The following is a 25,415-nucleotide window of genomic DNA, read 5'->3' on the forward strand; positions in this document are numbered from 1 at the left end:
GAAGAATAAGGTTTTCTATTAAATCCTCTTCTTTCCTGGATCTTTTGCCCAATACTCTCAGGGTTGCTTTTTAGCCTGTGTGTAAATAACAACAGGGAGAGAGGAAGGAGGCCTTATGTAGAAAGCCTAAAAGGAAATGGTCTGGGGACAGAGGGAAAGGAAAGTGGTGAGGGATTAGTGGTGGCTTCCACTCCGACTATATTGTCCCTTAAGCCGGCGAGGAGGTAAACCGATGAACACTGTATGTGTATCTATACCTTTTTATTAATTTTTATTTTTTAAATGTTTAGTTTGAAGGGGAGAGAGGCAGAGTGTGAGTGGGGGAGGGGCCGAGAGAGAGGGAGACACGGAATCGAAGACACCAGGCTCCGAGCTGTCAGCACAGAGCCCGACGTGGGGCCTGAACTCACAAACTGTGAGATCATGACCTGAGCCAAAGTCGAACGCTTAACAGTCACCCAGGCGCCCCTATTGATATCTTTTTATACGGTGTACATATGCCATTTCCTTTTCAAAAATGTTTCCCTATGTATAGACATAGGTCTATATACATATGATATACGTATATATGTATACACGTATGACCATTTTTTCATGTGTAAACATTTTAAAAGGAAATGGGGTTTTAGTTCGAGGAAAGGGGCTTAAGAAATGGTGTCAGGTCTTCATTTGTATGAAAGAACTTCAGAAGGACACAAGCCGGTTGTTTTCTAGAACCACGAAGATTAAGAACGGGCTTGAGTGAAAACAGAATTTTAGGTGGTCATAGGAAGGGAAGGATTGCTTGGCCACCCTAGTTCTTGAGTGTTGGGAGTGTGCTGCCCAGAGAAGTTGTGCAGATTTCGCTCCTTGGAAAACAGAGTCAGCCTTTCTGCCGTCATCCCATACCATACTGTCTCTGGGAGACCGGGTCTGTCGTTGGCTGACCTCACTGCTTAGGGAGAGGGCACACAGAATAGAGAGGATGGAGACAGCTGGCTCTCAGGGACGGAAAACTCGGATCCCCTTTTCCTTTATGTCATCCCTTAGGACAGAAAGGACTGCTCTTAGCTCCGTAGTATTTATCAACCCACAGTGCCAGGAGCTCGGTGTGTCCTTCTTGGTCTAGCTCTTGACGGTTTTTTCCCTTCTGCATGCTGCTGCTGTCACCTGACTTGTGAATGCCTGGGGTGGTGACTCTAGAGAGTGGAGGCGCAGGCTCTTTCCTGACAAGTCTTTGCTTCTATGGGGTAGACACAAAATGCATTTCTCTATTGTATACATACAGTGTTTCCCTGTTGCTGTCTATTTTGCATTGGCTCCTCTTTTTTACAAGCGTTTTGGTCTCCTTTGGTTCTAGCCTAGGCTGCCCCTGACAAGCGTAAAAGCATTTCTCTGAGAGGTCAAGCACAGGTTATTGAATGATCCATACTGGCATGTGCGTTCTGAGACTAGTAACAAATAAATACTGGTCATCGGCTAGCTTCTGTCCTTTGTGCAGGCGTATCTTTTTTTTTTTTTTTTTCAACGTTTATTTATTTTTGGGACAGAGAGAGACAGAGCATGAACGGGGGAGGGGCAGAGAGAGAGGGAGACACAGAATCGGAAACAGGCTCCAGGCTCCGAGCCATCAGCCCCGAGCCCGACGCGGGGCTCGAACTCACGGACCGCGAGATCGTGACCTGGCTGAAGTCGGACGCTTAACCGACTGCGCCACCCAGGCGCCCCTGTGCAGGTGTATCTTTAGAAGACTTCAAAGGTAAGATTTAGGTCTGGATCCTGTAGTCCAACGCCATCCTTAACTAACTTCCCCAGAGAGATACCCGCCAGTCAGATCAGGGAAGTTAACCACGGCAGTCAATGAGATAACACAAGTTCAAGTGAGGCGCCCATCTACTGGCCCTCGTACCTACGACGTCATCTTCACAGTGGGCCAACTGGACTGTCTCCGCTCTCTACAAAGTTGTCAGGACAGATTTGGTTATCGGAAGATACACACAAGAAGAAACAGAAGCACTCCCCTGACTTCATGATAGGGATGCAGGAAATCAGGGGAAGGCACTGAGCCAGTCTGTGGTGGTCAAGGCAGTGGCCTCTATTCAACATACTCAGCTTCTTAAAAATTAAAAATAACTTCTATCTACTCTTTCTTTTCCCACCTGGTTATGGGCAGAAAATTTTTCATCTTAAAATTCGGGGTTGAAAAAAGCCCTATTTATTCACCAGAGTCCTCTCCAGCTCTGCTTAAGCTCTCAAGGGGGTTGTTCTCCGTAGGAAATTGAATCATCAGTGACAAAGTTTTTGACAGACTCTGCTGGGACGAAGTTGCTTCACGATCACCCTTAGCAGCTAAGACCCACTGAGAAAACATCTTCTGCCCTGAAGCTCTCAACTCCACAACCGAGAAAGTTCTCTTCTTCCTCAATACCATGCTGAAGATTCACACTTATCAGAAACACTTTTTTTTCCCCCCTGAGGGCCCAGAATGGGCAGGCAGGGAATCCCACCTGAAGCTAAGGTTGCCAGTCTGTCCATCCCTTCTGCACGTTTTTCTAGGAAAATGCGGGGCAGAGGCTAGCCAGAAGGAGCTGGAGGGATGCCTGGCCTTTTCTCGTGGGGCACCGATTCTTTCTGCTGAACTCTGTTCCTCTCCTGGCCCGTCCCCGGTATTTACGCTAAATTTAGTGTAATGATCACATCAATAAATAAACGCAAGGTCAGCCTCTCTTACAATCATGTTTCTCTTTTCACTCTGAGGTCGGAATTTCATCAGCTATTAAACATTCAGCCTTTCCCCCCTCTCTTTATGGAACTGTGCCCAGAAGGGCCAAGTGCGGTTTGAACGCTGAGTAAAAACAGTAAGAAATGGATCAAGTGACCTTGGACAAATCACCTCACCTGCCACTGATTTTGTTTCCTATGGAAGGTGTGTCGGTGTGTGTGTGCGAGTGTGTGCGTGTGAGCTAAGCGAGCTAAGTATTCGTAGGGGCTTCTCACAGTTTTAACGTGCCACTAACTAGAATTCTAGGCGGGCTGGGGGCCCGGAGTCTGGACGCCCAGGTTTTCTGTTTTCCAGACCCTACACCTTAGAAGTACCTGTTCTTTGCAGCCGATCCCACCACAATGTACACAGAACAGAAACCGAGAGAAGCCGGCAGAGTCAGGAGTCCCGAACGATTCCCAAGGGACAAGCGCACCACCTAACAAGGGACAGGTAAAAGAGGCAGCGGGCAGGGGCAGAAAAGGGCACCCTGAGGTGCGCTCGCGCCCCAGAGGAGCCCCCTAGCGCACCGCCCCGTCCCCCCACCCGTCCCCTCTCCGCCACCTAAGAGCCCCCCGTGCTGCGGAACGTTCCAGACTCTTCCCGGCCGCGGCCGAGGCCCGCTCCGCCTCCCGCCGGGCTCCCCGCCGGAGGGCCGGACCCCTCCCCCGCCGCCGCCGCCGCCGCCGCCGCCGCCGCCGGGCCAGCGAGGCCCGCAGCGGTGGCGTCCGCGGGCGCTGCCGCATTGGCCGGCGGCTGCGGCACGGACGGCGCAGCCTCCTCCTCCTCCTCCTCCGCCGGCGGCCCCGCAGTCCGGCCCGGGAGCGCGCCCACCCATGGCCCTCGGGCCGCCGTCCCCGCGCCCAAGCCCAGCGCGCAGCCTCCGCCGCTCGCCCGGGGCCGCCTAGCCCCCGAGCGGGGCGCGATGCCGAACGCCTCCCGCCTGGACAGAGCGCTCAGGATGTCCCTGCCCCGAAGGTCGCGGATCGGCTCGTCCGTTGGTGAGAGGGGAGGGGCGCGCGGCGGGGAGGGTCGGCGGGGCGGGGGGGGGGGGAGGCGGGCGCGCGGAGGGGAGCCGCCGCCCCGCCCTCCTCCCGCCTCCCGCCGCCGGTGCTCGCACCTGGGGGTGGGGGCGGGGCGCGCCCGCGCCGCCGGGAGGGCCGCACGCCGGGCGAGGGGCGGGGGGCGAGGGCGTCGGGGACCCCACTCCGCCCGCGGGGCCGGGCTGCGTGTGCGCGCGCTCGGGGTGTGTGCGTGTGCGCCGCCGCGCGCGCGCCCGGCCGCCCCTACGCGGGGGGTTCTCCGTCCCCCGCCGGGTGGGCGCGGAGACCGTCGGGCGTCGGCGGGGCCGGCCTCGCCCCGCGCGGTGTTTGCTGTAGGGCCCCGGGGAGCCGAAGGGCCCCCACGCACGTTTGTCGCCACCTGGGCCCTGGGGACTCGCGCGCGCACCCGGCGGCGACGCACCGGCTCTCGACCACCCGCACGGCCACCGCACACGCCCCGCTGCGCTCGGGCGCCCGGGGGTTGGGGCGCCTAATCCTCTAAAGCCCGACACCCCGGTGCTTCCACCCCGGCACCCCCGGCCCCTCCCGTCCGGACGCGCGCATTTTGTTTCTTATCGACTATATTTAGAAAGCAAAGTCGCGTTAAGCTGGATGTTACGTGATTATGATGCACGATGGGTTACCTAGACACCCCCCCCCCCGCCCTAATGAGAAATCTCTTACCATTTCAGGGCGCCCTGCACGTTTGTAGGTAGATCTTTGATTGGAGGAAGGGACAGGGTCTGCACTTTGGGGCTGGGGGCGTTTGGAATTTCTGTGCGGTTTTTGTCGCTTGTTTTGAGAAAGTCGGCTTCTAAAAATAAGTGACTTTCCCATTTCTCTGGTTGAGTCATGTGAGATGGAAACGGCAGACCAGTGTTTCCACGTTATCGTCCGGGCGCCTTCAGACTGGTTGGAGGAGAAGCCCAGTGCGAGAGGATCGCTGGCCGAGACTAGGCGGTGCCGAGTGCGGGCTGAGGCAGGGAGCCCCGCTGGGAGGGGACAGCGGCCATCCGGGGGCCGGATGGTACCTGTGACAGTGCTTAGGTGGAGCGGAACGGGGCGGAGGGGCGGGGAGAGCGGGCAGGGCCGCCGCCATATGTTTGAAGGCAGAGGCAATAGCATTGTTCCTGATACGGATTGAGGCTTCAGTAAACAGAGAATCAAAGGTGGCTGGGAGGAGAAAGAGAGTGGAAGAAGGTGCCACTGTGTGACGGTGCCGTCGCACGGAGCCCCGCTCTTGCGCGAGTCCTGCGTTGGCTTCAATGCTGTGTTGTCGCTGTCTTGGAGGCCTTAATGGGTTTTGAATGAGGGGCCTGCAGTTAGATTTTGCAGCGGGCCCTGCAAGTTACGTAGCCAGGGTGTATAGATGTGGCCCAGAAGGGAAAGGTCCTTGGACGGAGCCCTAGGTGTGGTGACATTTCAGGGTTAGGGCAACCGCCAAGGGGCTGAGAGGATGGTGGAGGGGAAGCCCGGAGAGGTCCTCTGAAGCTCAGTGAGCCAGCCGTGCGGAGGGCTGGAGTGCTCAGCTGTGCCCAGTGCTGCTGGGAGCCCAGGAAAGGCACCACCTGCCGACAGCCCGTCATGGAGGGCACGGGTGACCTTGCACGGAACTGTTTTGTGGACGCGTGGACAAGAATGTCTACAGAACACCTTCAGAGAGACTTAAGGGGACAGATATTGGAGACAGCAAGTACAGAAAACTCTTGGCTGAATTTTCTAGCAAAGGGGGAGACTGAGCAACGATAGGCTGAGTTTGGATGATGGACCAGGACGGAGGGAAGTGCTGGGGCTGGGGGTGCTGCAAGGGGAGGGCCGGTCCATGCTGGAGGGTTAGCCCAGGAGTGTCCTGAGCTTTGAAACTGCTTTCCAGTTGACAGAGGTGCGACACCATGAGTGGGACATTGCCATCAGCAGAACTGGCACTATCACCACCCATTCTGCAGAAACTCTTTTTGGTACTTTACTCCTTCATGTGGAAGAGGTTCTTCGAAGAACCTTTTCTTCTTTTCTTTTCTCTTTTCTTTGCTTTGCTTTTCTTTTCATTTCAAACAAGTCTTTTTTTTTTTTTTTTTTTTTTTTTTTTTTTTTTTTTTAGCGTTTATTTATTTTGAGAGTGAGAGAGACAGAGTGCGAGCAGGGGAGGGGGAGAGAGAGAGAGAAACAGAATCCGAAGGAGGCTCCAGGCTCCGAGCTGTCAGCACAGAGCCCAACGTGGGGCTGGAACCCACAAACCACAAGCTCCTGACCTGAGCTGAAGTCGGATGCTCAACCGACTGAGCCACCCAGGCGCCCCTCGAAGAGCCTTTTCTAAAATGAAATGAAACAAAACAACAATCTGTTAGAATTTGGGTTAAATTTGCATTAAGTTTATAGATTAATCTGGAGCGAGTAGACATTTAAAAAATGTTGTCCCTTTAACCATAAACATGGTATTCTCATCATTTATATATGTCTTTTATGTCTTAAAAAAATTTTTTTAATGTTTATTTATTTTTGAGAGAGACTGAGCATAGGTGGGGGAGAGGCAGAGAGAGGGAGACACAGAATGTGAAGCGGGCTCTAGGCTCCGAGCTGTCAGTACAGAGCCCAATGCGGGGCTTGAACTCACCAGCTGTGAGATCATGCCCTGAGTCGGATGCTTAACCGACTGAGCCACCCAGGCGCCCCTGGGTCTTTTGTTAAAGTGTTGTAATTTTCTCCATAAATTTCTATGCATTTTAAAAGGTTTATTGCAAGATACTTCTGTTACGAGAATAAATGAGCTTATTCAAAAATTACATTTTTAATTGGTTGTTGCTGACGTCTAGGAAACGAATTTTAATGTTGACTGTTGTATCAACAACCTAGTGAACTGTCATAAATTTTCGAAGCTTAGGGTTGCTTTAATTTTGTGTGTGTAGACGTTATCTGCAAATATTAATTTCATTTCTTCCTTCATAATTGTTATAACTCATATGTTTTTCTTATTTGATTACATTCATTAGTATTGCCAATTAAAGTTTGACCAGAAGGGCCATTCTTGCTCTGCTGTTAGAACATTAATGCTTCCAGAACTCTCTGTTGAGGAATGGTGCTGGAGTCCACAGCTGTTCTGTAGGACTCTAAGGAAGCACTCTGTACTTCCTACTCAGTACGTTAGGGCAGAGGTGGGTTTGTTGTGCATTTTAAGACACTGGTCAGGGACCAGCAGAATGCTTAAAGCTACCTGGGTGGTTGTGAGGTCTTTCCCTTTCCTCTTTCCTCCCTGGGTCTTTGTGTTCAGGAAGAGTGCATCCTGGCCCCCGTATCAGAATGGCCATAATAAAAAATAGTGACCTCAGCAAATCCTGGCAAGGATGCAGAGGAAGCGGATCGTTCCGACATTGTTGCCGGGGATGTAAAACGGCACAGCCACTCAGGAAGAATGTTTAGCAGTTTCTTTTCTTTCTTTCCCTTTTTTGATCGAAGCATGGTTGGCACACAATGTCACATCAGTTTCAGGTGCACGGCACAGCGATATGATGTGACACCTCTGTGTGTTATGCTGTGCTCACCACGAGTCTGGCCCCCGACAGTCACCACTCAGCGTGTTGACTCTGTTCTCTATGCTCTACCTTTCACCCCCCTGACTTACTCATCCAGACTTGTGGAAGCCTCTCCCTCCCGCCCTTCTCCGTCCGTTTTGTCCGTCTCCCACTCGCCTCTGCTCTGGCAACCATCCGTTTGTTCTCTGTATTTATGGATCTGTTTCTGCTGCTTTTTTTGTTTTTTAGATTCCACAGATAAGTGGAATATGGTATTGTCTGTGACTGCTTTCACTTAGCATAATGCCCCCTAGGCTGATCCGTGTTAGCAAATGGCAAGATTTCATTCATTTTACGGCGGGGTATATTCCATTGTATGTATGTATACGTATGTATATATATTTATCCGTCTCAATGATCAGTACACAGTTGTCAGTGGACAATCAGGTTGCTTCCATTTCTTGGCCATTGTAAATAATGCTGCAGTGAACATAGGAGTACTTCTGTCTTTTCTGAATTAATGTTTTTGTTTTCTTTGGCTAGATACCCAGTAGTGGAATTACCGGGGTATATAGTATTTCTGTTTCTAATTTCTTGAGGAAACTCTGTGCTTTTTTTGTTTTCACCATGCTGCACCAATCCACATTCCTGCCAACGGTGTACAAGGTTTCTCTTTTCCCCACACCCTCACCTACACTTGTTATTTCTTGTCTTCCCGATACCAGCCATTCTGACAGGCGTAGAGTGACATCTCATGTGGTTTTGGTTTGCATTTGCCTGATGATGAGTGATGTTGAGCACCTTTTTATGTGTCTGTTGGCCACCTGGATGTCTTCTTTGGAAAAATGTCTATTCAATGTAAATTAAAAAATAAATAAATTATTAATAAAGAAAGACAAATGTCTGTTCAGGTCTTCTGACCATTTTTAATTGGATTTTTTTGGGGGTATTGAGTTGTATAAACTATTTTATTTTATTTATTTTATTATTTTTTATTATGACATTTATTGTCAAATTGGTTTCCATACAACACCCAGTGCTCATCCCAACAGGTGCCCTCCTCAATGCCCATCACCCACTTTTTCCCCTCCCTCCCACCCCCCATCAACCCTCAGTTTGTTCTCAGTTTTTAAGAGTCTCTTATGCTTTGGCTCCCTCCCTCTCTTTTTTTTTTCCTTCCCCTCCCCCATGGTCTTCTGTTAAGTTTCTCAGGATCCACGTAAGAGTGAAAACATATGGTATCTGTCTTTCTCTTATGACTTATTTCACTTAGCATAACACTCTCCAGTTCCATCCACGTTGCTACAAAAGGCCATATTTCATTCTTTCTCTTTGCCATGTGCTATTCCATTGTGTATATAAACCACAATTTCTTTATTCATCCGTTGATGGACATTTAGGCTTTTTCCATAATTTGGCTATTGTTGAAAGTGCTGCTGTTAACATTGGGGTACAAGTGCTCCTATGCATCAGCACTCCTGTATCCTCTGGGTAAAGTCCTAGCAGTGCTATTGCCGGGTCATAGGGTAGACCTATTTTTAATTTTTTGAGGAACGTCCACACTGTTTTCCAGAGCGGCTGCACCAGTTTGCGTTCCCACCAACAGTGCAAGAGGGTTCCCGTTTCTCCACATCCTCGCCAGCATCTATAGTCTCCTGATTTGTTCATTTTAGCCACTCTGACCTGTGTGAGGGGATATCTCAGTGTGGTTTTGATTTGTATTTCCCCGATGAGGAGCGACGTTGAGCATCGTTTCATGTGCCTGTTGGCCATCTGGATGTCTTTGGAAAAATGTCTATTCAATGTAAATTAAATACATAAATAAATTATTAATAAAAAAAAGAAAGAAAAATGCCTAATCAGGTCTTCTGACCATTTTTATTTGGATTTTTTGGGGGTATTGAGTTGTATAAACTCTTTATATAATTTGGCTATGGTAGTTTCTTTTTTTTTTAATTTTTTTTTTTCAACGTTTATTTATTTTTGGGACAGAGAGAGACAGAGCATGAACGGGGGAGGGGCAGAGAGAGAGGGAGACACAGAATCGGAAACAGGCTCCAGGCTCCGAGCCATCAGCCCAGAGCCCGACGCGGGGCTCGAACTCACGGACCGCGAGATCGTGACCTGGCTGAAGTCAGACGCTTAACCGACTGCGCCACCCAGGTGCCCCTGGTAGTTTCTTATAAAGCCGAACACACAACTGTCATTTGACATGGCAGTTGTCCTCTTGGGCATTCATTTCAGAGAAATGGAAACCTGTCTTTACACAAAAACTTATGCGTGAATATCCATAGCAGCTCTATTCATCATAGCCAAAATTTGCATGTCTTTCCATGGCCGAAAGGATAAACAAGCTGTGGTATATCCATACCATGTAATACTACACGGCAATACACAGGAACCAAATACTGGAAACACCACAACTGGGGTGTGTCTCCAGGGAGTTGTGCTGAGTACAAAAAGTCCAATTACGGGGGCGCCTGGGTGGCTTAGTCGGTTAAGTGGCCGACTTCGGCTCAGGTCATGATCTTGCGGTCCGTGAGTTCGAGCCCCGCGTCGGGCTCTGTGCTGACAGCTCGGAGCCTGGAGCCTGTTTCCGATTCTGTGTCTCCCTCTCTCTGCCCCTGCCCTGTTCATGCTCTGTCTCTCTCTGTCTCAAAAATAAATAAACGTTAAAAAAAAAAATTAAAAAAAAAACAAACAAGAAGTCCAATTACGAAGACTACGTGTCACCTTATCCTGTTTATATGACATTCATGAAATGGCAAAATTAGAGGAATGGACAATAGGTTGGTGGTTGCCAGAAATGAAGGAGGGCGTACGGGCAGGAAGGATCAAACGGCAACATGAGAGATCCTTGGGGTGGTAAGAATGTTCTGTGTCCTGACTTATCCAATAGCAGTGCCCTGGTTGTGATATTGTGCTATAATTTTGAAAGGTGTTTCCACGGGGGAAAGCTGGGTAAAGGGTACACAGAATCTGTGTTTCTTACAACTGCATGTGGATCTAAAATGATCTCAAAACGTTTCATGAAAAAAAAAAACTGTAGTGATTTTTTGTCAAAAGAAAATAGTTGTCAAGTTTCAGATCTTGTAATAAACTCTCAGTTTAAGACAGTGGACTGAAATTATTATAGTTTCATTGATAGGATGTTTCCTCGGGGAAATTGCATTGTACATCACCTGTTTCTGTAACACGGCAGAGCCTCTGTGTTTGATAAGCTCTGTGCTTGACGCATTACCTCCTGCTTGATGTCATCTTGGCGGGGTCTGGGCGAGGGGTACTCCGTTGAAACTATTCTCATTTTTTATAAACTCGTAGTGAAGGGATCAAAGGCCACCGTCTGCTTCAAGATGATGTGCTCAGCTGTGTACTATTTAGTAAAATAATTCTGGGATTATTATTTTTTGCTCATGAGATATCTTTGACTCCTGTCTTCATCTCCCTTTCTCCAAATATATGTTCGGTGTCCGTGTGGCTGAGATATTTTACCAGGTGATGGGAATACAGAGACTGACCAGGGGTGGCCCCCCGGCCTATCTGGAGCTTACCGTTGGCCCAGGGAGGAGCCTTTCAGTCCAGGAAGGGGGACAGAGCTGTTGATTTTAACAAATATGTGCTGAGTGCCCACCGTGTGCCAGGCACTGCTCCTGATGCTAGAAACGCAGCGGTGAGCGGAGCAGGTGCTCTCTCGTGGAGCTTGTGGCCCTAGTGGTTGGATACAACACACGGGGTTGGCGTGCACAACCCTCTTCCTCTGCCTCACTGTGGCACGCATGGCCTGTGACCGCTCGTGGAAGGTAACACTTGCGGGCAGTGCACACGGATGAGTGATGAATCTGTGAGTGTGTGTATGGGTGTGCAGGGTGAGGTGAGCTGTGAGGACGGAACGGAAGAGAGAGCTGTATTTTACAGACTGTGACGTCAGAGGTATCTAGGAAAGAAGCTGCCTCCCTGTTTTATTAAATTTAGGGATTTGGCTTAAATGACAGAAGATTAGCAATGGAGAGCGGGTGGGCAGCCAGCGCACGGACCAGAGACGGAAACCGGAGGAGGACGGCAGATCTTCCAGAAACTGTCCCCAGTGTCCTCCTCCCAGCCCCACCCTGGACCCATCCATGTCCTCTGTCCTCTCCTGGTCCTCAAAGGTGGTTTTTTGTTTTGTTTTGTTTTGTTTTGTTTATAAAGAGTTCCCGTGTGGACTCAGTTTTCCCATAACCACCTGCCCCACGTGTCAAGGGGCCAAGTGGGAAAATGAGGGCAGCGGAAAGTGGAGAGAGCTCTTCTGCTAGAACGTGTGCCGGGAGGCCTAGCTGGCTGGCGTGTTGAATTAAGAATGTGCAGATCATGACCTGCGGAGTGAGGAGGCGAAGGCCACTTGCCTGAGGCTGGCAGGGGGCTCCCTCAGCCCCCAAGCGCCCTCTTTGGGAAAGTGAAAGCCCTCTGGGTCCTTTTGACCAAAGGTGCGGTTTTGGTACGCTTACACAAAGGGAGGAGTCACCAGAGTTATTACCCACAAAGCCCAGAAATGGGGCTGGGGGTGCAGTGAGCTGGGGGGGGGGAGGGCGGTCCTCCATCTGGGGGGGCATGAGCGAGCCGGAGGCAGAGAACAGGGTAGCAAGCACCTGTTTCCTATAAGGTGGTCAGGGTGGAGGGCAGTAACTTCTGACGACCTTAACTCGAAGGGGTTATTTTATTTTATTTTATTTTTTTTATTTTATTTTTTTTTTTTAAATTTTTTTTTTTTTCAACGTTTATTTATTTTTGGGACAGAGAGAGACAGAGCGTGAACGGGGGAGGGGCAGAGAGAGAGGGAGACACAGAATCGGAAACAGGCTCCAGGCTCTGAGCCATCAGCCCAGAGCCTGACGCGGGGCTCGAACTCACGGACCGCGAGATCGTGACCTGGCTGAAGTCGGAAGCTTAACCGACTGCGCCACCCAGGCGCCCCTTTATTTTATTTTATTTTATTTTATTTTTTATTTTTATTTTTTAATTGTTTTTAACGTTTTTATTTATTTTTGAGACAGAGAGAGACAGAGCATGAACGGGGGAGGGGCAGAGAGAGAGGGAGACACAGAATCGGAAGCAGGCTCCAGGCTCTGAGCCATCAGCCCAGAGCCCGACGCGGGGCTCGAACTCACGGACCGCGAGATCGTGACCCGGGCTGAAGTCGGACGCTTAACCGACTGAGCCACCCAGGCGCCCCGAAGGGGTTATTTTAAAAGATGCCTCGGGGAAGGCACAGTGGCAACTTTCGGGGCCCTCCCAAGCTCAAGTCCATACGTGAATGTCCAGACCCTGGGTGTGAGTAGAGGAGCCATGCCGTAAAATACCCAGGCGGCAACTCAGAAACACAAACGTCTTTCATCACGAAGGGCGGGACGGTGTCTCAGAAATGGCCAGATCCTCCCGTTTCACCGGGGAGAAAGACAGTTCAGAGACATTCCTTGCCTCTTGGTTAATTTCTGACAGGACCAGCTAATCCCCCAAGTCCAGTGTGCTTTTGGCCACCTCCGGTGGACGTGGTTCAGTATCACACCCAAGCTGAACAGAACAGGTTCTGTTTTTGTTTTCTGTTCCTCAGATGGAAAGACATAAAGAGTTAGGCCTAATTGCTCCTGCTTCTGTTTTCTCTGCTGTCTATCCTGTGGGTACTCAGAGCTCTGACTGAGCTCTGTCATGGATCAATTTTGGACTTGGTCTAATGGTCTAGATTGTGTTTGGAACTTTCTTAAAAAAAATTTTTTTTTTAACGTTTATTTATTTTTGAGACAGAGAGAGACAGAGCATGAACGGGGGAGGGTCAGAGAGAGAGGGAGACACAGAATCTGAAACAGGCTCCAGGCTCTGAGCTGTCAGCGCAGAGCCCAACATGGGGCTCGAACTCACGGACCGCGAGATCGTGACCTGGCTGAAGTCGGACGCTTAACCGACTGTGCCACCCAGGCGCCCCGTGTTTGGAACTTTCTTGATGGCAGTATGCATCGGGGTTCAAATACCTAGCTTCAGGATCAGAGAGAATTGGATTCAGTTCTGTATGACGTTGGAAAGCTTCCTTTATTTCTATTATAGATGTGAATGAAAATTACATTTTGTACCCCATGGGGTGGTTGTGATTAGTAATGTATATAAAAGTGCATGCCTTGGGGCGCCCGGGTGGCTCAGTGGGTTGAGCATCTGACTTCAGCTCAGGTCATGATCTCGCAGTTTGTGAGTTCGAGCCCCGCATCAGGCTCTGTGCTGACAATTCAGAGCCTGGAGCCTGCTTCCAAGTCTGTGTCTCCATCTCTCTCTGCCTCTCCCCTGCTCATGCTCTGCCTCTCTCTCTGTCAAAAATAAATAAACTTAAAAAAAAAAGTGCATGCCTTAATTATTTGATACATTAAGAGAACTTTGTGATGCAATCACGCTTGTATTGACAATATACAAGGTAAACTCGTACCCTGCATGACCGCGGCATTGGAGGAAACTTCACCTCTCACCATTTCGCCGGGTTAAATCTCACGATGGAGGCCTGAGGAGGACATGAGTGTATGAAGTCACCACTCGAGCATTTAAGCATTCTTCGCGTGTCCTTATCCGGGTGTATGTGATCACCCGCCAAGCACTCTGATATACGTAGAGAATTCATCCTCCAGTGTCTCTGGAGACTTTCCCCTTCTGCTCATTTGTCCTACCGTCAAGGCCCTTTTTTTCCCCTACAGGTGGCCAGTAAACACCCTAGTTGACGGCTTCAGTTGCTTAATAATTGATTTAACTTTTACAGCGGATGTTTTACCTTAAACCCTTATCTGACCGAGGTGCCAGCGAGACTGACGTTTCAATTCAAGTTATTCTCCAAAACACTTTGCAGACATTTAGGGGAGGATGTGCATAGAACACCTTTAAAGGTGAGCCTCTGCCTTTCCTTCTTGGATCTTTACATTTACTAAATATAACCTGCGGTCAATGCAGCACTAGATACAAGATCTTATTTACATCCATTTAGGCCGGGGAAAGTGCTCAGGGCCGATGCTAACAACTGTTAAGAAAGTCTAAAAATAAAAGTGATGTCATGTTCATGCCCTGGGAGTTCTTCCCCGTCGTTAAGGGCAAACTCCGGAATAAGACCTGGGAGAGAGCCCTCACCAGGACAGAGCACCAAGGAAGCCAGGATGGTTGGTTGCCCATGCGAAATACCCTGACGACCTGTAGGGACACATGGACACCTGGGTCTTTCCTGCAAAGATGTGTTCATAAGGGTGCACGAGTAGTACTGTTCATTCATCAGTAGTGATTGTGGAGGGCTCCCTGTGTCAGCACGAACGTGTGTGTGTGTGTGTGTGTGTGTGTGTGTGTGCGCCCGCGTGTGCATGTCTCTTCCTCGGACAGTTCATCTCTTACTTTGCTCATTGCTTGTAAGAATCAGAATCTGATATAACATCACCTGTCACCCGAAAAAGTGACCTAATCTCAGTTAACTTTGAACTAGAGATTTTACATTTGCAAGTAGACTTTCCAGACTTTTGTAATCTCATGCTAAATAATAAGCAAATGTGACATTTCACACATTTCGGTGAAGCGTTTGGGGGCTGCTTCTCCCTCTTCTGTCCCGAGGGGTGCTGTGTGGGCCGAGATCAGCACTGAGGATCCCTGGATTACTGTAAATATTTTAAGCACATTACCGAGACTGGTCGTACGGGAAACTCGAGTAAGCAAACACTACATGGAGTAAGGACCTCTCTGCTCTGACGTTTGGAACCTCATTCCAGATCCTAAGTTCAGGGAGGGTTGCTTTTTTTCCACCGGCCTTCCGTGATGCCTTCATATCACGGACAAGCTCATTCACATTCAGAGGGAGACACTGCAGACTGGCAAGCTGTTCAGCTTCGTGCCCCACAGGATCAGGCCTCTTATGAGCTATTTTTAGCCACGTAATGATTATCCTTATTTAAGACTCTTTTCCATTTTCTTTTTGCTTTTTTTTATCTGCACCGAGGAAACAGAACTTGGGTTTTAAAACCGCAGAATTTTTGTCTTTGGACCCCCAAAGAAGTAGTTACTGTTTGTCTAGCAAACAAACTAAGTGACCTTTTGTTCTTGAATCTCAGGAGCCTCGCTCTACAGCTGAGTTTAACCGAATTGCTGAGTGTAGGATAGTGTGAGGGGTTTCTGTGGTGTCCCCCGCCCCCACGGTCCCTTCCCCAGATTACCCGTGCTGTTCACTTGTGCTGCTGAGAGTTTTAGAAATATGGTCTCGGGGCCTGCCCTACGTTCATGCTCATGGTGACCTTCCTGATGCTTGGAAATACGTCTGTTCCACTCTATTTAGCTCTTCCACTCTCTGATTTTCAGATGTCAGGGTGTGGGCAGATATTCTGGAAGGGAAGACACCACTGTGGGCAAGTGACTGAGGGGGCCTCAGGTAAAATAAAGTGCACAGGTAGGGGCTGTTATGGTATTCCAGGTGAGGAATAATGAGGGCCTGATCCAGGGAAGCATCAGAGATGCAAAGAGAGAATGACTGGGGAGCACAGCTGAGTTGGAATGGACGTGGTGTAGAGATGGAACCAGACAAGTAGAAAAGTCTATCCATCTTGCCTGTCCATTATTTGTCCTTTGAGAGCCCAGGCACTTTGCAGAAGTGGGCAATACTTTAGAGAGTCAGACATTATCAGAGTCAAAGGTGACTCTGTGCCATCCAAGATGGCGGCCAACAGCCATAGGGGGTTACTGGGCACTTGAGAGTCAGAACCCAGTGTAGTGTGCACACTGCATTCTGAAGGCTTAGTAGGAAAAAAGAATCTGAGACATCACATTAGTAATATATGGTGTTTCTTACATATTGAAATCATACTTGGGATTGGTCAAGTTAAATAAAATATATTATTCCCATTATTTTCCATTTCTTTGTATTTTTTTTTAAGTGTGCCTATGAGAAAAGTTCAGATTGTATATGTAGCTTGTGTTGTATTTCCATTGGACAACACTGTCATAGATCGTCTTGTCCAAGCACTTGTGATTGACTATTCATGGAATTGTAGACTTTCAGAAATAAAATGATCTGGGAGCCCAACATCCTCCCCTCTGGGGGAGGAAACCAAGGCTCTGACAGGTTACATTCTGGAACCTGCCTGGTGTTCCAGGGGTGGCGACCGCCTGGGGTCCATGTCTTTCTACTCTTCCAGTATTCTTTTCAGGCTTATTTTGTCTTTCTCTGGCACTGAGTAAATCTCTCTTGGGCACAATGTAAGCGATCCACCTTGAGTTTATTTTGAAAATTAACTGGGTCATAGTGCAATATGACCAATATGTTTGGTTTTGCTTTCCACAGTTTCAATCACAAGGCAGAACATCATCTGGAAACAGATGATTCTCGTTTTGAGCAATTGGTAGAGGGTCCACAGTAGCCTAACGCTGCGTCACAACGCCTGTGTCACTGACCTCACTTCATCTCATCACGTGGGCATTTTATCATATCCTGTCATCACAAGAGGAAGGGTGATTGCAGTGTAAAAAGTTATTTTGAGGGAGAGGCCACATTCACATTAATTTTATTGTGGTATATTGTTGTTACAATTGATCTGTTTATTAGTAGCTATTAATCTCTTACTGTGCCTAATTTATAAATTTAACTTTATCACAGATACATATTACGTACAGGAAAAACACAGTATATATATATATATATATATATATATATATATATATATATAGGGCTCAGTACTATCCACGGTTTCAGGCATCCACTGGGGGTGTTGGAACGTGTCTTCATGCATAAGGGGGGCTACTGTACTTGAGATTCTGTTATATTTCTTTGAACCTAATATCTAACAAAACCTACTTGCTTGAGTCTTTGTCATCTGAGATCGTCAGTCAATATTTGCAGAGAGGATCTTCAAATATTATGCACCTGCAATTTATATTAAATGAACCTTTGGCCCCGTGCTGCACGGTCTAGAGAGAGAAGCTGGCAAATCTTACCCACCCCTTTGACAACCTCCCTCATGACCAGTGGGCATTTTGGTAGCAATTTCCTCTTCCCGGACACCGGTCAGTAATTAGAGTCGAGTTTTTTAAAGACACATATCTTAAAAATGTTTCCCTCTGAGTGTATATTTTCTTCATAATGTAGTCCTCAAATGGCTGTCCCCCAGAAATGGAGAAAGTAAATACAGAAGAAAAAGTAACCCAAGGGCCATGTTCAAACACCATTAGGGTGTCCATGGCACTGAGTCTTGTTGGGAAGGCAAGGTAGGTTTTGTTACCGGGGGATAAAGCTAGGCTTTTTAGATCGTCCCTGAACTTTGAGTTTTTGGGAATTTCTTTTAACACTGATGAAATCGTGGGCTGTGATACCAAATACAGTGTGGGTAACCAAGATGATACTTGTGCTGTCGTTAGCAGTCTGATACCTTGTTCCATTGGCGTGTGGTTGTTTTGCTTTAAGGGGAAGATCTGACTCTCAAGCTGTGTCTGTGTGATAGAGAGCTATGTTGTCTGTAGTCTGTGGTCTGTTTCAGCAGAGGTCTTGGCTTTAGGAGCATGGCTATGGGGTATGACTGAAGATACCCTGCGTAGGAGAGGTATCCCGTGGTTCTACGTCCACCATAAGGCTCTTTTAGGCAGAATGTGGACAGGATGTATCAACGCCATGCCAGAAATACCACGCAGGGCAGATGAGACCTTGGATGTGGCGATGGCCGTGTGAACTCAGTGCTGCGGCATCACGCTGTGAGGTCAGCACTGTAGTGTTGCACGGTGACAAATGTCTAATGACATGTATCCACCATTATAGAATCACAGAGTACTGTCACTGCTCTACAGGTCCCCTGGGCTTTACCTGTTTATCCTCCTCTGTCCCCGGCCCCTGGCTACCACTGATCTTTTTAGTGTCTCCATCGTTTCGCCTTTTCCAGAATATCATTTGGTTGGAATCCTACAGGACGTAACGTTTTCAGACTGGCTTCTTCGCTTAGTGATTCGCATTTAAGACTCATCCATGCCTTTTCACGGCTTGATATCAAGCTGTTTTTTAAAATCCCTGAATAATGGTCTGTTGCCTGGATGGACCACAGTTTATTTATCCATTAAGCTACTGAAGGATATCTTGGTTGCTTCCAAGTTTTGGCACTTATGAATAAACCTGCTGTGAAGGTCTGTGTGCAGGTTTGTATGTGGACATACATTTTAAACTCCTTTGGGTAATCTGATCATATAATGAGAGTATACTTAATTTTATAAGAAGCTGCCGAACTGTCTTCTAGAGAGGCTGTGGCATTGTACATTCTTACCAGCAGTGAGTAAGGATTCCTGCCGTTGCGCATTCTCACCAGCATTTGGTGCCATCGGTGTTTTGGATTTTAGCCGTTCTAATACTTGCTGTCATTTGCAATTCCCTAATGATGCGTGATGTGGAGCATCTTTTCATATGCTTCTCTGACATCTGTATTTCTTTTTGTATCTAAATACAAAGAACTCTTCAATGTTTGTTTCAGAGAGAGAGAGAGTCAGAGACACACACACACACACACACACACACACACACACACACACACATAGAATCCGAAGCAGGCTCCAGGCTCTGAGCTGTCAGCACAGAGCCTGATGTGAGGCTCGAACTCATGAATGGTGAGATCAGACCTGAGCCGAAGTCAGATGCTTCACGGCCTGAGCCACCCAGGCACTCCTACAAAGAACTCTTCAAACTCAGCAATAAGAAAACATATAACTTGATTTACAAATGGGCAAAAGATTTGAACTGGTGGTTCACCATGAAAGATATGTCTTGCAGATATCTTCTCCCAGTCTGTGGCTTGTCTTTCATTCTCTAAGTGTCTTTTGCAGAGCGTATGTTTTCCATTTTAACAAAATGCAACTTGTCGATATTTACCTTCACAGATTATGCTCTTGTTGTTTCAAGTTTTCTTTGATAATATTTTTTCTTAGCTTTTTGAAACTTACATGTGTAAAGTTATTCTTCTAGAGGATACTTAAAATTTTTTTTTAACGTTTATTTATTATTTTTGAGAGACAGAGAGCACGAGCAGGGGAGGGGCAGAGAGAGAGGGAGACACAGAATCCGAAGCAGGCTCCAGGCTCCAGGCTCTGAGCTGTCAGCACAGAGCCCGGCACGGGGCTCGAACTCATGAGCCACGAGATCATGACACTGCGCCACCCAGGCGTCCCTGGAGGGTACTTTTAAATTGTGAGTAACACATACTGTTTTTTCCTCCTAACACAGGCGAGAATTAATCAGTACATGAATCCTTTTCCTCCCCGCTCTTGGCCCCGCAGACAAAAAGAAGACTGAAGCTTGGCTGTCTGACACCCTCCCCTACTGCCTTCTCTGCTGAAATCACCTGAGTTGGCTTCTGAGCGTGTTCACTGTTTTCTTTGCTCACCAGGCTTCCTTGTGTACCACTCTTCTTGTTGGAGTAGATCCCCCAGGATCTCCCAGTGACCAGCTGGGAGTGTAAAGGGTTTCTCCGTGTCCCTGAAAATGCTTTTATGTCATCCTCCCAATTAAGCGACAGTTTTGCTGAATACAGAGGTCTGGCCTCCAAACTCTTTTCCTTCAGTGCTTTAAGGAGATCGCTTCATTATCTTCCTGTACCCAGATTTGCTGATGAGAATCTACGTCCATCAGACTCTTGTTCTTTTGCAGCTAAGCTATTTTCCTTTTTGATTAGTTTTTAATGATATACACTTCCTTGGTGTTCTCAAGTTTCAATCTAATGGATTTTCTTTTGCCCATTAGTTAATTGCTCAGTGCTGGAGGGCCCTTTCAATCTAAGAATGCTATCTTTCTTTTGGGGGGACGTTTTCATCTTGCCTTGTCAATCACTGCCTCCCCTGTCCTTCCCCCCTCCTGCTTGCAGCTTCCTTTACATCAGTGTTGGCACTTCTGTGTCCCCGCCCCCCCAGGGGTTTCTTAATTGTATTTATATTCCTTATCTCCTAATGCCCCATTTGGGCGTTACCTGGCGTTCACTGATGCACTCTTTAGCTTTGGTTTTCCTTTCTTTAATTTTTTTTTCTCCTTGGTTTTTAATATCTACCGACTTTTTATTTCAACATTTATGTATTTCATTTCCAAGGTCTCTAATTGATTCTTTTTTTTCAAAACACTCTAGCATTGTGTAAGGTCCTGAGCTCTCTGCTTTCCTGGAGGATGTGAATTACACGTTTCAAAGTATTTTTCTGATTGTTTTATTATTGGAGTGTGAGTTCTGTTTGTTTTCTCCTTTTCAGGGTGTTCATGCACCATGTAGTTCTGTGTGATTCCAGAACTCATTTTTTAAAAGTTGGTTTATTTATTTTAAGGGGGTGGGGGATGGGCAGAGAGAGAGGTGGTTTTTTTTGTTTTTGTTTTTTCTCAGTTGAGGGTCCCTGGAGGGGGCCAAGCAAAGCTGCGGGGGATGGGAATCATCCACACTGTCTTCAGTTGAGTGCAGAGCAGGTGAAACGTGCTAGCAGGTGCCTGCAGGGATGGTCTGCTCAGCTCCTCACTCCTTCCACATAAACAGCTCTGTGTCCCACTAGCCGGAGGAAGCTCTCTGCAAAGGAAAAGTGTGGGTCAGTTTCCAAAGGGCCAGAGTTTCAGTGGTTTAACCCTGGCCAGGTGTCCCAGGGGACCACATTAGCCACACAAGTAGTCTATCCTGTGTTTATCCTCTCTTTTCTTTTGCTTAGATGCACGCCTGCTGGTTGCAGAGGGGAAGTCACGCACAGCACTCTCTTTTTGTTTGATCTGTGCTGTAGCTTAGGCTGAGCACAGTCCCGACTGTAGGCAGGGATACAGCCCAGATGACTCTAGTCGGACCTTTTGGGTTCCGACCCCGACACATCCTTGCTGGGCGTCCATGAGGAAGTGAGTTACCTGACTCCATGAGCCCCGCTTTCCTCGTCCATAACATGCAGGTGGTAATAATACCTCACTGACTACAGAAAGACCTTAACTATAATAACATATATGGAGCACCTACCACTACCCGAAACTTAATGTCATTCATTGATTATTGTAAAATTAAGAATTAAAAACAATGACATGATATGCTCTTGTAATTATTTCGAGAATAATATGCTAGGGATTATAGGGCTCTGACCCTCCTCCATTTTATTTTATCCATACCTAGATTGTTAATTTTTCTTCATGTAATATGAACTCTGTATGGATACCAAAGTCTTTGTCTGGAAAGTCAAATGACAATCGTAGTGGGCTTAATTAAAAAAAATTTTTAAATGCTTATTTATTTTTGAGAAAGAAAGAGAGAGAGACAGCGGGGGGGAGGGGCAGAGAGGGAGACACAGAATCCGAAGCAGGCTCCAGGCTCCGAGCTGTCAGCACAAAGCCCCATGCGGGCTGTGAGCTGTGAGATCATGACCTGAGCCGAAGTTGGTCGCTTAACTGACTGAGCCACCCAGGCACCCCATAGTGGGCTTAATTTTTAAAGAGCATTGCAATATTCTGCTCACATCACCAAATGCATGGGAGAATTTGCTCTTGTGAAACAAACCAGTTTTCCACCTTATTATGGTGCTTTGGAAAACTTAGAGGAATACAGGGATCACATACCTCCCTGCGCCCACCCTGGTTACTGGAAGGGATATGGGGCGTGCCCAGTTGGCCCCATTGCAGACTCGCACTTTTAAACCAAAATTATGCTAAGCTGAGTAGCAGTCTGAACATTAGTAGGAATGGATGTTTTTCCTCTTGGAATCCAAATTGTCATTTTCTCTCATCACTGTACATGGAAGGTGTGACCACCCCTTACACTCCAGACTCTGCAACAGTTTAAGGATGTCTCTCTCTCTCTTTTTTTTTTCTTTTACAACCTTGATTTCTGCCACAGAGCACATCTTTCAGGGACCTTCTGGCCTCTCAGCTGATCTTGGAAATACATGATTACATCGTAGTGTCTCCGGACCCTCAGGGGAAAATGTTCCCACTCCTTTTGCACTGGAAATAAAAACAACAGGTCCATTCTGTGCTTGGAACTAAGGCACTAAGTAACCTGAGGTGCTTGGAGCCTAGAGAACCACTGAGAATTTCTCAGGACAGTGTGAGCAGCTGTGAACCTCCCGCTGTGTGTTCTAGCAGGAATTAAAATCGTGCGGACGGTTTTGCATGACACAGGGTCTAAATGAACATGTTTCCCCATCTTAAACTTTTCCGTTTTACGTGTACATGTATTCATGTGTTTTTTTTAAATGTAAAAAATTGTTTTTCAGAGAGAGAGCGTGCATGGGGGGAGTCAGAGGGAGAGAATCTTTTTTTTTTTTTTTTTTTTAAATTAGAGAGAGTGCGGGAGAGGGGCAGAGGGACAAAGAGAATCTCAGGCAGGCTCTGTGCTCAGCATGGAACCTGATGCTGGGCTGGGTCCCACTACCTTGGGATCATGACCTGAGCCCAAATCAAGAGTTGGACATTCAACCAACTGAGCCACCCAGGTGCCCCTCTTATTCATTTCTTTTTTAAAAAAAAATTTTAATGTTTATTTTCAAGAGAGAGAGAGAGAGAGAGAGAGAGAGAGAGCAGGGGAGGGGCAGAGAGAGAGGGAGACAGAATGCGAAGCAGGCTCCAGGCTCTGGCTCCAGGTTCTGAGCTGTCAGCACAGAGCCCGGCCTGGGGCTCAAACTCACGAACCACGAGATCATGACCTGAGCTGAAGTTGGATGCTTAACCGACTGAGCCACCCAGGCGCGCCTCTACGTGCTCATTTTTAAACACTTGCCTCTGCTTTCGTAGGTCACTCAGCGGTGGGCTGCGGGTCATGTGCACGTTGTACATTGGCTTTAGCACTTTTCCGCTGTAGGAGGTGAAGCCCTGTACTGTCTCGTACTGTCTAAGCTTCTGGTTGGTGGGCATTGGGTATTTATGTACACGTTCACGGCCTTAGTGCTTCACTACTCTCTAAAATGGGTATAAATAAAACCCCTTTTGCTAAGTTACTGTTGAAGTGCTTGAAACATTACTTAGAGCTATAGCTTCCTAAAAGTCTAATGATAATTTAGTAACCATAAGAGTGTTTGTCCATGAGAAGAATTTAAGATAGGTGTTTCTTTTCTGTAACCTGAAAATATTTTCTATGTTAAATGCAATGTAAATGTTTCTATACATTAAGATTTTTTTTTTTCTCTTCACTAATATTTTAAAATACGTTTGTGGGGGCGCCTGGGTGGCACAGTCGGTTAAGCGTCCGACTTCAGCCAGGTCACGATCTCGCGGTCCGTGAGTTCGAGCCCCGCGTCGGGCTCTGGGCTGATGGCTCGGAGCCTGGAGCCTGTTTCCGATTCTGTGTCTCCCTCTCTCTCTGCCCCTCCCCCGTTCATGCTCTGTCTCTCTCTGTCCCAAAAATAAATAAACGTTGAAAAAAAAAAATTAAAATACGTTTGTGGGTCCCGGTTGTTCCGGAAGAGACTTTTTGTGTTGTCTTTCTCAGTATGAGAATCTAAGAAGGGAAGGAAGGAAAGGAGGTTGTCAGGCAGGCAGGAAGGGTCTTGCCCTAGAGAAAAGGTGGAAAACTTGCTGGAGGGCAGGTCAAGGACACGGTGGTGCCCGGTGGTCAGAAGAGGGGGAGGAGCGGCCTGAACGCAGGAGCAGTGGGTGGAAGGGAAAGTGGAATTGCGTGAGGGCAGGTGTGCATGGAGAGTGTGCTTGAAGGGAATGTTGCTCTCCCTCTTCGATGGAAAGTAGGTTCACCAAGGTGGCCTGGAGATATCCGAGGGAAACCGATGAAGAGCGAGGGCCAAGCTCTGCCAGGTGATAGGACAGCCTTCTGCTGCTAACATGGGATTAGAGGAGCACAGGACAGACTTCCTGCCCCCAGTCACAGACTATGGAGGATGAAATTTCCGTTTAAAAGGATGCGAGAAGATACACAGTTTAAGGAGACAGTGGCTCTTCATGAGGTTTGAGGGACTATAGGGAGAAAAGTAACCGTTGGTTTGTTTTCAGGAACTGAAAACAGGCTCATTTGGAAATGGGAAATCTCAGCATTTTAGATGTAAGGAGAATGAAGTAGAAACTGGTGGAGTTTGTCATGTTAAAAGAGGAACGTGATCGTGCTGTGTGTGATGAGCTCCGGGCTTAAGTGAGGTCAGCAACGGTGGGAGAGGAGGTATCCGCGTGTGGTCTACGCACTTTCTGGGAAGTGTCCTCAACTGGGTCTAGGTTCACGTGCAGATCTTCAGTTCCGTACCTTAGGTCAGTGGCGAATCAGCTAGAGGGCTACTGGGGGCGACATACACGAATGATGTCGACAGGTGCAGAGGCTGCCTGGGGGAGCCCGCGTTTGGTGTTTGACAGAGAAGGACATCGGTGAGCCTCTTTGTCACACTCAGCTTTGGATTGGAGGAGTACCTGAAATAACATTGTTTTCACTGAAATCAACAAATATCGATTGAAACCTTCCCGTGTATAATGCGTGACCTGGCTACTTTGTGGGTAAAGGAGACACTACACAGTTCTTGTTTCCCGGGAATTGACCATCTGGTTGGGGGAGATAAGACCCAGACATGTGAGGAGGAGGTAATAAAAATAAAAAATATTTGGAGACAACAGCAGGGCACCCACAGGGCGTGATGAATTGCGGAATGAGTCACGAGGATGGTAAATGAACGATCGAAGCAGAGCCTGGTGATACTGTGCTTTTCAGAGCAGGGTTTGAGTGAGGTGGTTATTTTTTGGCTTTTTAAAAAGTCAGGGCAATTAAGGTGTAATTTACATACCATGGAATTCACCCTTTTTAGGTGTGTCGTGTGGCTCTGTGATGTTGACAAATGCACACACCTGCGTGCAATCTAGACCCCGACCAGTTTTCATTTGCCCCAAAGTCCTCCCTTGTCCTTTCGTAGGCAGTTCCCTGCCCCTCCTCTCTCCCAGCTCCGGACAAGCACTGTCCGGTTTGTTCCTGCTCTTTTGCCTTTTCCAGACGAATGGAATCCCGTGTATCTTGCGGTCTTTTTTTGTGTTTGGCTTCTCTTGCTTTCTGCTTTTGAGCTTTACCCGTGTCTGTCGTTTCTTTCGTTCCTTTGTACGGCTGACCGGCATTTTATGGTATGGATATACCACAGTATGTTCATCTGTTTTCCCGGTTCCTTGAGTTAGGTTTCAAAGGATGGGCGGATCTAGATGGAGGT

At 47.6% G+C, this 25,415-nt stretch overlaps 1 protein-coding gene across 1 annotated transcript in view; it reads left to right on the plus strand.

Moving 5' to 3' along the window:
* Window positions 1-3,694: 3,694 nt before the first annotated feature.
* The window catches only part of LOC115508933 (phospholipid-transporting ATPase IB), a 599,908-nt gene continuing 578,187 nt past the window's right edge, over window positions 3,695-25,415 (plus strand). The window contains exon 1 of the mRNA XM_030308008.1: window positions 3,695-3,741. Within this exon, the coding sequence (XP_030163868.1) occupies window positions 3,702-3,741 (40 nt within the window). The 5' untranslated portion in view covers window positions 3,695-3,701. The remainder of the gene's footprint in view (window positions 3,742-25,415) is intronic.

The sequence above is a fragment of the Lynx canadensis genome, chromosome A1, assembly GCF_007474595.2.
Source record: "Lynx canadensis isolate LIC74 chromosome A1, mLynCan4.pri.v2, whole genome shotgun sequence".
Taxonomy (NCBI): domain Eukaryota; kingdom Metazoa; phylum Chordata; class Mammalia; order Carnivora; family Felidae; genus Lynx; species Lynx canadensis.